At 38.5% G+C, this 13365-nt stretch overlaps 1 protein-coding gene across 3 annotated transcripts in view; it reads left to right on the forward strand.

Annotated features, from left to right (window-relative positions):
• The window catches only part of UNC80 (unc-80 homolog, NALCN channel complex subunit), a 236575-nt gene that overhangs the window by 57938 nt on the left and 165272 nt on the right, over positions 1 to 13365 (forward strand). For 2 of the 3 annotated variants that reach the window (XM_061204567.1, XM_061204576.1), the window contains exons 16-21: positions 513 to 661; positions 2823 to 2989; positions 3758 to 3856; positions 7516 to 7730; positions 9202 to 9308; positions 10635 to 10731. In XM_061204567.1, coding sequence (XP_061060550.1) covers positions 513 to 661; positions 2823 to 2989; positions 3758 to 3856; positions 7516 to 7730; positions 9202 to 9308; positions 10635 to 10731 — 834 coding nt within the window. The remainder of the gene's footprint in view (positions 1 to 512; positions 662 to 2822; positions 2990 to 3757; positions 3857 to 7515; positions 7731 to 9201; positions 9309 to 10634; positions 10732 to 13365) is intronic. The other variant, XM_061204557.1, reaches the window with a different exon arrangement.

Here is a 13365-nt window from a genome sequence, read left to right on the forward strand (position 1 = left end):
CATGAATTCCCCTGCAGGGCCCTGTCGCCCCTCTTCTCTCCCCCTGCCGGCTCACCTGGTCGGCCCCACCTCACTCCACTTCTCACAGACTGAACAGTTTCCCCTGAGAAGCCAGCATTCTTCACCACCAAAAAAGCCACATCAAATTAAGTCTGTCTCCACCGAGGGACCATTTAGTAAATCATATTTTTTTTTACGTGATCACCTATTTAAAAACTGCTTAGGTTTAAAAGACGTTCTTAGGGTCAACAGTTGATCCTCTTTTTGTTGCTAAGATTTATCAATGAAAACATTTCTCAAAGTGATGGAATATGTCATAGTAAAGACTCTGAAGGAGACTATGAGTTGTTCATCTTTAAGTCCTCATAGAGATGATCAAACCGGGAGTATCCTCAATCCTCTGTTTCTGTATTTTGTGTAGCCCTTCAGTAACTCCTGGAGTACTTCATTACTTCTTTAAACTATGTAGCTGAATGGAAACACTGCCTTTAATTGGTGCCTTTGCATTCCAGACAAGGCTGGGTTTGGAAATAACTTCACCACGGTGGACAACAAATCCACAGCCCAAAATGTGGAAGGCATCATCGTCAGCGCCATGTTTAAATCCCTCATCACACGCTGCGCTTCAACTACGCATGAATTGCACAGCCCTGAGAATCTGGTGAGAGGCTCACCTCTTCTTCCCACAGGAGTTCTCAGTCTCGTGCCATGGCCTTGAGAAAGAGAAGTTGAAGTCTAAAACTTTTAAAGTTAAAATATCTATTTTCTCAGTGTCACCAGTAACTCACAGTAGAAACTCAGCAACACATTTCTCCTCCGTTACTTGTTATCCTACCTGCAAAGTGTCTTATCTCTTCCATCTCAGAGGTTCTGTGGTAGTTGCTGAGATAGTTGCTAGGTACTTAGAGCCCTTCAGAGAGAAGGTGCTAGAGCCCAGCGTGTTGGCTCATGAAATATTAAAGAAAGTTATACCAAGCTTTTGTTTGAAACCGCGCTTACTTTAAAAATTAATGCAAATATGCTGCTGAAATGGGTTTTGTCTTCTTTTATCGAACACTGTAATCTTTTAGCTACTCTTCAAAAAGACTGTGTTAATTAAACCACTGAAGCCACAGGTACAGAGAGCCGGGCTATAAAAGGTTAGTGTTTAATTGCTACTAAGGAGATTGTGGTTTGGGATAGTAAAATGTGGATGAAGACTGAGACATCTGATATAACTAGATGAATTCAGGTCTCTCCCAGGAATAAAGAAGCATTTTTCTATCTTACCAATCTTACCATTGTTAGATACAATGACTGCTGTGCAGAAATCAGCCCATTTACACATATGGACACTATCTGCTAATCTACCTAAATCAAAGAAATGGTCTTAAGCTACTCTAAACCACTGAGACTATGTATTCACTTAACTTGCAATAAACAGAACAAAACCCCAAATGAAAAGGAATTTAATTTTGCTGATTGTTGAAGCCATCCTAGCAAGGTTCTTGGAGCTTGTGAATAACTTGGGTACCATCCATGCGTTCAGGTTGGTCATAGCAAGAAGTAATTTGACAAGTTGATTATAGTATATGCAAGCTCTTATATGTCTTAACCTACAAACTCGTGTATAGAAGAAATACTATATTTCTTATTTTTCTTTAAATCAACTTAAGTTTGGCTTTGGACCCCCATTCCACCAGAATGGCTGGAAGTTGAACCTCAGTCATTCATGGGTCTCCCCACCTCACAGAGTGGTGCAAAGATCCCCAAGTCTTAGGTGTAGGACCCAGTGCCTGGTGAGGCTCCGTGGGTTTCAATCATCAGTCATGCCTCTTATTTCACGTAGTGCTCTCTGCTGCTTAGGGATGGGCTCTCTGGTGAGTTTGGAACCCTTGCTTTCTGGGGCCTTGACTTCCATGGAGGAGCCACCAAATTGCAGAGTGAGAGCATAGGGCCTTGCTGCCCACAGGACCCAAAGGACATTCTATGTTTTCCTTAGTAGTTCTTCCTTCTGCTTTTCTAAACATCATAGGCATAATTGTCCCAATGGTCTTAGGTTTTGAAACCCAAAAGGGTTGTAAGGTAAGTGTTTTGTAGGCTTCTGTGTTCTGCTTTGTCATGAACTTTTCCTAAGACAAAGAATATAGTAACTACCTTCTTAAAGAGAGAAGAGAGAGGGGGAAATGCTGAATGCAAAGCTTAATATCTTAAAAATAAAATAAGCCCTGCATTAAAAGTTGAATCACTAATATGTTGGTTTTAATAACCCTGTATCATCTTAAGTCCATAGTCAAGCTCGTGTTCAAATGGGCTACAACATACATATTATTTGTTAAATCTGTGAAGCAAAATGGATCATCCTTGAATATCAGGCTCTGTTGGAAGTGTCTAGAGGACTTAGCATATTTTATCACAATGATGCAGAAAATTTGGAGAAGCTGAACAGAGACTGAAATCTCTAGTCTAGACAAAATTCTGATTGCCTTTTTTTTGCAGGCATCTCTTCAGAAGTCACAATTAAGAGAGAAAATTAAAAGCTTGGGAATCCAGTGGTTAAAAGTGTAAATTGATGTCTTTCTAATGATAGAGCCAACTTTCTGAATGTGAAGCATGGTAACCATCTTTTTTCATACTAAGGATGATGGGCAAGGTTCTTGGTAATGTTACCATAGGAACAATGGAGGGACAGGATACCGTTGGTTTCACTGTAGTAATATGTTTTCCTTTTATGATTCCAATGCTCATCTAAATCCAAGGAATTACCTTCTACCCCTTTTTTCTGTGAATACTATTCAATCACAGCTATCTTTCCCCGCACTTTCCTTCTGGCCTCCAAACAGGGACTGTATTGTGACATCCGTCAGCTGGTCCAGTTTATCAAAGAGGCCCATGGGAATGTCTTCAGGAGAGTGGCCCTCAGTGCTTTGCTTGATAGTGCTGAGAAGTTGGCACCAGGGAAAAAGGTGGAGGAAAATGAACCGGAATCTAAGCCTGGAGGTGGTAAAAGGTTGGAAGCTTGAGCTCTCTGAATATGAGGGTTTGCCTATGTCTGTAGAATGTAATCTTCTGTTGTACTGTCCATGTGGTTCCTACATGGTGTGTAACTCCAGTACAGGGATGGGGGAACTATAATTTTTTGTACGAGTGATATCACTGGTGGTGGCCCAGCAACAGATTAGAAAAGGAATGAGTTTACCATCAAATAAATGCTGCCTTTGTATGAATCAGAGCTCAGTTGATCCCAAACTTTCATACACTTGAACCACACTTCATAGCTCTTAATTACATGGTAAAATGTTATCTGTGTTTTGGTCCCTTCTATAGCTAACTTACATTCTTATCCAGAAAGGAAAAGCAATTACTGATACCATATCATCCTGTTCAGCAAGTAATATTTTTAACATGGCAAAAGACAAATTGCTGAGCAATGCCCAATTATTTTTTCTTCTAATAAATATGAATTTATTGTATGCCTATTGTATAAGAAATGCCACTTACGAAGATTAAAAGAAATACCTAAACTTAAAATCCTGCCTGTAGTTAATGGCTCTGTCTGCAATGATGGTGGTATCCTTAGGCAATAAGGTAGCTAGGTCATGACTCAAATGGTAGGATATATTCCATACCAACATAGACTCATGATGGTATAGGGTTTGCAGGGCATTTAGGTTGTCTATAACAAAGTGTTTTGCTTTATGAAGTATATGAAGTATATGAAGTATTGGGAGGTGGTGTCCTGTTATGTTGTGATTGGTGGAATGTACCATTTGCATAGGTCAGAGGCAGGAAGCATTGTGGATAAAGGCCAGGTGACCTCTGCACCTGAGGAATGTCGCAGCTTCATGTCTGGTCGCCCCTCACAGACTCCAGAGCAGTAAGTAGCATTGGTTTTGTCTCCCATGGAGTGGGTTGAGCACTTCCCACTGGAAGAAATTCTGTTTTCCAAGTTGCTGTTTTTTTGTTTTTCATTTCTGTTGAACTTCTCCTTGCTTCTGCCCTTTATTTTTCATTCCCAAAGCCACTAATCTCTACGGGCCCAAATCACAAATAACCAACCTTGTGTTTCCAGGAAGCCTCCCTCACTGCCTTTCCCATTGCCAGTCTCTACCCCACTTCTGCCTTTCATGCACAATCCTGCAGATTAATCTTGAAAAATAGCATGTGTATCAGGTGAGCTGGGGATGGCATCCACTTCCTTGCTTAAAATCACTTACGACTGTCAATGTAATCAATGAAGCTTTTCCAAAAATAAGTAAGATAATCTACTCTCCTGTCCAGTGTTAGCTGAAACATCGACTCTTCTCCTTTTCACCTTGGTTCTCTCCTGAGATCCATTCCAATGCCCTCTGATATCAGTTTATCTCTACTTTTCATAATAACAAAATCAAAAGCATCACGAAAATAGTGCCCTCAGAAAATGTGAGGATTACTGTAGACACCAAATATACAGTCTAGTTCTATGCAAGGCTCACTTGTATTCATTCTTCTTTTGAGACCTATGTACCCACAAGTGGTGTGATCAATATTTAAAATATGATCATTTTAGGTATACCATTCTACTTCCCAAAACCCTGATTTAATATTAAATGATTATCCTTCCAGAAATTCTGCAGGGTATTCCAGATTTTATGGTATCCCCTCTCTATAGTCAAGGAAATCACAGTCATGAAATAGGACCTTGGTAATCCACAACAAGCAAACAAAACCTTTAAGGAACAGTAAGCCTGCACAGTTTTTGTAGGCCTTCAAAATCTTAGAAACTGCCCCTAAAATGGGTGGAGAAAAGTAAGGAGAAGGTAAATCAACCCCATGGGTGCAGGGACCACATGAGTTTTTACTTACCATTACAAACCCAGTGCCTAGACGGGGCGCGGCCATCGTAGACACTTAATTTTAAGCATGAATGAATGACAGTCAGTCAATGAAACAATGGACTTGCCAAATTACCATTTAGCCTTTGTCTTCTTTGATTTCCATTCTCAAAACTGAGGTTTAGTTTTTCCTTTCAGGACGTCTTTAAGGACATAGTAAAAATCCAAACATAAGCTCTAAGGGAAAAAAATTAATGTGAAAGACAAAGGTCTGTCTGTAGCTGAATAACCAACCACAAGACTAGTTAAAAGTCCTTACATACAGAATCTGTCCAAAAAAGGAGAGAGGACTTTTTTTTCCCCAAAATAACACTTATAACTATTGAGCTAATCTGAATAATAAGAATGATTTAATAGGTAAGCTAGATTTAAACATAAAACTGTCTACCTTGATAGGTGATTTAGTTTTCTAGATTGCAAAAATTCTTTCTCTGCAGTGTTCTGTTAACACCACCTGACTTCTCAGCATTTAGCACATGTCTGTTCTTTCCCTTGAATGAAGATACATGTATTAATATGCCTCTACATAAAAATTTCCACTTGGAGGGATGTCATAGAATGTCAAACATGGGACTTTTCCCTGGTCCTAGTGGGCCCAGGACATGAGCACGCCACGTGTCCTCTGTTTAGCACTGGAGAAAGGTGGGTGGGTGATCTTGGCTCCTCCTCTGCCAGAAGGCAGAGAACTTTCTCTTCCCCCTACCCCCCTCATGCCCTTTGCTTCTCCTTTTTCCCTTTTAAATAAAAATCACATTAACTGAGTAACATTAAAAGCAGTTTTATATGCCCATTTCTCTGAAACTCATGATTGATACACACCCATTGGACAACGCTGATGTGGCATTTTATTGTAAAGCTGATCAATTATAGTCTCCCTGGATATTTCCCCACTCGGGCCATGTAGTCATATACTCATCATTGTGTTGCACATTCCCCAAAGGTAAGAAATGCTTCAAACACTGTGATCATTTGATAAAAATAACAAGGAAGTCAAATTCTAAAACACTGATTTAAATTCACACCATATTTGATCAACAGAATGTCCTGAATTAAAATAATAATTAAAAGTATTTAGTACTCTAATGAGATTTTGAGAGAAAAAATCTGCATCCCCATGTAAATATCCCCAGAAAACGACTGCTTTACACAGTACTGTCAAATTTTAGGTAGATCCCAGATTTAACCCCAAAGCTTATAAACAGATCATTACCCAAACCCCCCCAAAAAATTTCATCACATGTTACTAGAGTATTCTCTATAACCTTTTCTTTCCAAATTACTAAAGTATAATAATATGTGTTCTTCAAGTTGCCAACTGTGGAAAACACAGAAAAGCATAGAGAAAAACAATTTTTAAATACCTTCAATTAGAGATAACCACAGTAAACTTTTGGTGTATTATGTTGGGTACATATTTGAGCATGTGTACACACGAGCTTACACAAAGACACATACACGTGTACTTTTTTTATAAACCTGGTGATATCCTGCTTAATCCATTTTATCAGTGCCTTTTAACTTTGCAATATATCATCAACATACCCCATATCACTAGTCTTCTGAAAATAGGATTTTAATGACTACAGAGGATGCCATCATATGGAAGTCCCATAATTTATTCAGCTGTTTCCCTAGAGATAAACATTTAGATTATTTCCAATTTTTTAACATTGACCCAGAAACCTCAGTGAGCATTTGACCTTCTTGTATCTACATCTTAGTATATTGTCCCATCATTTCCTTGGGGTAACTTTCTGGAAATTGAAGTTCTTTGTCATGGGTGTAGACATAGGCTTTGGATAACATCTTACAAAATTACCCTCTAGAAAAGTTGAATCATTCTCTCATCATGGCAATATGATAGTATCATTGCTTTCTTCCCCTCCCAACCCACCCCACCTTAATCTTTGCCTATTTAATGAGTGAAAATAGGGATCTAATTTCAACTGGGCTTTTTTTTTTTTTTAATTCCTAGTGAGACTAAACTCTGCATACCATTGGCCACTTGTCTTTTTCCTCTTGTGGAATGCCCTAGTCAAAAATCCCTTTGGAGATGTTCCCATTTGTCTTATTGAGTCAGGCTAATTTCTTTTTTTACTTCTAAACCTTAAGTTTCTTTGACTTAAGAAAGCTAAATAATCAGGCACTATGAAAATTACTTAGTGAAAAATTGTGGGATGATGCATCCCCTGGGTGTGGTGATTGCATTTTATTTATTCATTCGTTCAAGTATTTTTGTGAGTTTATTTAGGGCCAAGAATTATACTGTCCTGGGGTGGGGGTGGGGAATAAGATACGGTACTGCACATCCCCCAGGGAACTTAAAAAGAAAAAGTTAAATATTTACTGACACTGTAAGTGCTTCAGGTTTTATGACTCACACTCGCAGAGGATTACCTGCAATAATATTTAGTCTTATATTATGGCTGAAAAAAATGATTTCCTCAACTTGACAGCTGAGACATGGCTATTTTCAAGAAGAGCTCAGAGAGTCAAGCTTGATCTCCCTCCTTCCACTCCCACTCTGCCTCTTCCTAAATCCCAGCCCATCAAAGATCATCCTGCATGATTTGCCACAGTGTCATTGGCAGGAGGTTGAAAGAAATTTAAGAGAATTTCACATGTGTTCAGACGTTTAACCCTCTCCTCTGCTTGCTTTCAGCGATGAACAAATGCAAGGGGGCAACATGGGGAGGAAAGATTTCTGGCGCAAGATGTTCAAATCCCAGAGTGCAGCGAGTGACACCAGCAGCCAGTCTGAGCAGGACACCTCAGAATGCACCACTGCCCACTCAGGGACCACCTCTGACCGGCGCACCCGCTCACGGTCCCGTAGAATTTCCCTCCGAAAGAAGCTTAAACTCCCCATAGGTAAAAGTATGTCTGTATTTATTTTATGGATTCTCTTGTTCCCTGCCATGTCCTCAAACCAACTCACAATCAAAACAGAGCAACTCATGGGAAGGTAGAGAAAGGGAAAGCTTTCAAGTCACAAAGCCTAGGCTGACTCCTTCATTTACTCATTCATTCATTCATTTTTTCCAGCAGATATTTCTCAAACCTTTCCTATGAGCTTCTATGGTGTGCAAACACTGTGCTAGGATTCAGGGATTAAATGGTGAGCAGAATTTCACAATGCCTGACTTTGCTGAATTTACAATCTATTAGGGGTGACAGTCACTAAAGCAGATAATCATACAACTAAGTAGAGTTGCAAGCTATGATTTATTATTTTTTTTTTTTGGTTGCATTGGGTCTTCGTTGCAGTGCTCAGGCTTCTCGCTGCGGTGGCTTCTCCTGTTGTGGAGCGTGAGCTCTAGGCACGTGGGCTTCAGTAGTTGCAGCATGCGGGCTCAGTAGTTGTGGCACCGGGCCCTAGAGCACAGGCTTAGTAGTTGCGGCGCGTGGGCTTAGTTGCTCTGCGGCATGTGGGATCTTCCCAGACCAGGGATCGAACCTGTGTCCCCTGCATTGGCAGGTGATTCTTAACCACTGTGCCACCAGGGAAGTCCCCAAACTATCAATTTTATGAGGGCAGTATATGTAGTACCCTAAAAGCATGCAAGGATGAGACCTAACGTAAATGAGGGGGAGGAGAGGCAGGAATCAGGGAAGGCTTCCTGAAGGAAGAGACATTAAGATCTGCAGGGTACTTGGAAGAAGGAGGAAGGAGAGCACTCCAGGTGGTAGCAGTACAATGTGCAAAGGTATTAGGAGGGAGGGACATGGAAGAACTGAGACAAGAGCGGCTGCATGACTATGGTGAAGCCATAGGGACCAGAGCGTGTGGGCCTTGCAGGTCAGATTGGGTCTTCATCCTACAGCCCTACAGAGCTGAGGTGGGATGTTGAACAGGGGGATAACATGAGCAGGTAAACTTTTTTTCTAAAAGATCACTGCATGGAAAACACATTGGAGGGAGCATGAGTGGATATGGGGGACCAGATAGAAAGCCGCCCTTGTGGTCCAGGTATAAGTAATGGTAGCTTAGACTGGGTGGTGACCGTGTAGATGGAGAGAAGTAGACATATTTGAAAGATACTTAGGAGGTAAAATCAATAGGACTTAACAGAAGATGTGAAAGCTGCCAAAGAGAACTGTATGGGTTACGGTTTTAATCACGCAAGAGGCCTGGGTTCTTTTTGTTCTGATTTAGTCATGTAATTTTATAGTCCAACACTGAATGTTTTTATTCAAAGCATGTACATTTTGAAAACAATTTGTTTTCACTTTTATTTACATCAAGTCATGTAACTTTCATTGCTTGTTGGGCACATGCCAACTTTTTTGTGTAATCCATTTGGGAGAAAATGCTATAATGGTCTAATTTTTTAAAATTATTAACTAGGAAACTGGCTGAAACGATCCTCCCTCTCAGGCCTGGCAGATGGTGTGGAGGACCTCCTGGACATCAGCTCTGTGGACCGCCTCTCTTTCATCAGGCAAAGCTCCAAGGTAAACAGGACATTACTTACGTAAGAGAATGTTGGAGTCGCTGATAGAAAAATGTCAGGGCTGAGAACTGCTAAACACCTGGAGGGGCCAAATAAGGAGGAGCTGAAGAAATTCTCTTCAAGGTAAGTAAGCTTTGGAAACTTGAGTGAACTATGGAAACTAAGATGTCTTAGTATGAGGCAATCATAGAAAGGAAAAAAGTGACAAAAACTATAAATAAAATTGTAATGCAGATATAGAGAGGTATATAGGTATTAATTCCCAGCTACTTTTAATACATGTATGAAATCCTAACATCTCAAGCTCCTATCCAAGGACACATAATTGTACAGTGATTTCTTTTACACACACACACACACACACACACCCCATTTATTTTCCTTCCCTACTTTTCCTATCATCTGAACCTTCCTCCCCTTTGAAAAGGATAAAGAAGCTCAGGATGATTTTTCCCACTAAGTGCTTCTTCTGTTAAGCATTGTAGTAGCATGCAGTTTGGAAAAGGTCGTGATTCTTAGTGAAATCCATTTCTGATAAGAGTCTTCCCTGTGGCTGATTCGTGGCCTGGTCGCTGTAATTTTCAGCATGTGATAGGAGTTACATTTCTTTATATACAAATTATTTGCTTATACTCTTTCTTCTTTGAATCTCACTAAAACCAGTTTTCTTCTATCTCTTTTTAAAGTAATATTTTGGAATTATAAAAAGATTATAGCAACCTTATAAGACATTTAGAAGATATATTTATAATTCCTCCTTCATATTCTTTTTACTAAAATTTGGCCAAGTATTTGAGAGTCTGTGAGGTCCATAGCTTCCTTGCTTTGCTGTAAACAAACACATTTTAAGTGTTAGGAAAAAAACATGTTATTGCACTTTAGTTATAGTACACATTATAAATTCATTTATACTGGTTCTTTCGTAGAGATTTGAAATCTTCTATTTGGCTATCTTTTACTTTCATCTGATTCTCAGTTGTGGTGTTGTTTGTAAAGGATGAATATGACTTGTTCATAAATTTGAGTTTAGACTTTATCAGAATTAAACTCTAAGAATATCTCAATTGTTCACTAAATTATTTTCATAGTGCCTGATTATTTTACTTTCAATCTATGACCAGACTCTCCTTCAAATTATAGTTATAAGTGATGTCTTTATTGGCACATGGGAATAAACTATACAGACTAGCTAACCAGATGTGGAAGCCAAAAGAAATGAAGTGACCTTTATATTCTAAACAACTTATTTTTCAAGGTAAAGGTTAGTATAAACACAAAGAATTTCCTTTGAATTGAGTTATCTGACTACTATCCTTTTTTTTCTCAGGTCAAATTCACCAGTGCTGTAAAGCTTTCTGAAGGTGGACCAGGGAGTGGAATGGAAAACGGGAGAGACGAAGAGGAGAATTTCTTCAAGCGTCTTGGTAAATGTCACTTGGCCTAAGAATTACATGCAACTTTCATTACACAGAACAAACATTTGATTAGATAAAATGATCTACTTTCTATTGCCATTGATTTCTTATTCATTTCTTTCTCATATGTGTGTTGTTTGTACTACTATTTATAGCTTCTCTATTTGTTATCAATTTGGTGCAACATTTATGGAAGTCCTACCATGTTCCTCATTCCCTAGTGGGCCCTGGGTGTGCAAAGAATAAGACACAGCCTTTTCTTCTGCTGTTCTGTCCTTTATTAAAGTCTGAGAGTTCTAAAAAAAACTCCAGGTATCCTTTTATCCACCCACCTATCTACTTAGGAATTCTGCACATTATATCCCAGACGGGTGGCCAGCCACCCTCTGAACACTTCCACCAAGGGGAAGTTTATTACTTTACAAAGCAACCTGTTCCAGAACTAGACAGCTTTCATTGTGAGAAAGTCTTTCCTTATGTGCTGAAAATATACTTATCCATAAATTTGACTCACTAGTCCTAGTTATGATATCTGTATCCACACACACACGCACACTCATACACACATAATGCCAGTTTCACCTATTATCTATTTCATGTTCTCTCTTTTGATCTCACTTCTGTTCATTAAATATTGTTGATTCTTTTTGTTTTCCTTACATAGAAGAGTCTCTAGATCCATCACCAACCTGATTTCATTTTACTATTATTCTAATTAGAATGATGTGCTTTACAAAATGTGGTGCTTCAGATGGAATGCAATGCACTATATTTGACTTTAATCAGTGTAATAGATAGCGTAACTGTTAAGCTCCAGGGATACAGCCAGTGAATGAACACAATTTAAGACTGCATTATCTGTTTTCACATCACAGAGTTGGTTTGTGTTGAATTTTGGATTAACTGTTGCCACCTGTCCTTCACATGAACGAATATCATGCATTACTTTGATGTAGCCCTTATTCATTCTTCATCTCAAAATAAATAAAATGTATTGTTTCATTAACTTGGGGGGTAGTTAAGTCACTTGTCCAGGAATTCTGAATCTTTTCTTCTCTACAATTGTGCTATAAAAATCCATCATCAGAGACATACACATTTCCCTATTTTCATCCAAGTTGTTGATATTCTCACAAAGCAGGGTAAATACAAAGAAATAGCTCCTAGAGCACATGTAGTTGACTTTTATTGATTAACAATTTGTGGGTACAGTTTTTCAGCCAACCATACATTTAATTTACTAGTGATCAGCAAGCACTTTCCTACTTTATACAAAAAACATCATTAGACTTTACTAAAAAATTATCTCACTGATATCTTTATAACTGTCAAAAGGAGGAATGTAACAGTTCAACACGATGTCTTCTTCAGTAAACTACAGTGGTGTCTATGATTACTTCTGTGTTGTTTTTTTTTTTTTAATGTTCCTCCCTATCCAATTCTCTCTTACAGAATTTTGCTAGGACACCCATCAGGCTTATTAGTCTATGGTTTCAAGAATCTTCCTAATAATTGGGATCTTTGTCATTTTCAGTCCTCTTGCACTCTTTCCGCTCATGATATTTTAGAGAAGATATATCTAGTGTTCAAAACTGTCGGTATTATAAAGACATTTTTGTGGTGGTTCTTTGAGAATGAAGTGTGGAACTAAAGTATGTTCTCTAGGTATGTGCTGTGTTAGCTGGATGTCATTTGACTAGTACTGTGATCGCATCTCCAGGTCATTTCTTTGCACTGACTGGAGTGTAATTTGATGGAACTGAGGCTTAAACTCAGAAACTAGCGTCTTTCACATTTGGTGCCTTTTTAATGAAGCTTTTCTGTACTTTCCCATCTGTGAATTTTTCTCCTTAGTAGAAAGGATGAAAGCATAATTGAGTTGTTTACCCTCCTTTGATTTCCTTACACTCCCTTCTTCAAGTAATAGGTCAATATTTTTACTCTTACTCTTGTTCCAAATATGTTATCATTATTGTTTCATAACACTTAGTTCTTTCTGGATTTTGAGTTTTCCCTCATCCACTATTCTTACAGATTTCAACCATTGTTTCACATAGTTTTTATATTCCATTCACAAATAGAAAAGACCTGATGCAGATTATTCATACAACCTGAGTCTAGGATGAGTTTGTGTCAACAATACCTGTAATATAGTCTCTTCCTGTGTGTCTAGAAGACAAAATGATAAAATCTGGGACTGATTTTGGAATATTTTATGTGCTTTGGACTGGCAAAAGAACATGGCTTGTACATCATCATTCTTTGTCCACGATCTCTGGCTTGTTAAAAATTACAAAAGGTATTCTGTGAGTTAACTCTTTCAGAATCTCTCACAAAAGACAGGTATCCCCAGCTATTCTAAAAAACCAAAAGAACATTATCTGCTAATCTAAGAACATTGTATTTTGCAACAACTACCATCCTTGACCTTGTGATCATCTTTCTAACTTTGAGCCTGCTTTTGCTTATTTCTTTCTTTCTTTTTTACTTTGCAATCTGTAAATAAATGATCCCCATGCATCCATTATAGATGCATTGTCTTTTTTCCTTCTCATTTAAATTATTTTCATTTAATTGCATATTTTCTGTTTCTTTCTTTAAGGTTGTTAAAGAAAGCAATTATGAAACGTTCTTACCCTCAGT

This window comes from Eubalaena glacialis, chromosome 1, assembly GCF_028564815.1.
Source record: "Eubalaena glacialis isolate mEubGla1 chromosome 1, mEubGla1.1.hap2.+ XY, whole genome shotgun sequence".
Lineage (NCBI taxonomy): Eukaryota > Metazoa > Chordata > Mammalia > Artiodactyla > Balaenidae > Eubalaena > Eubalaena glacialis.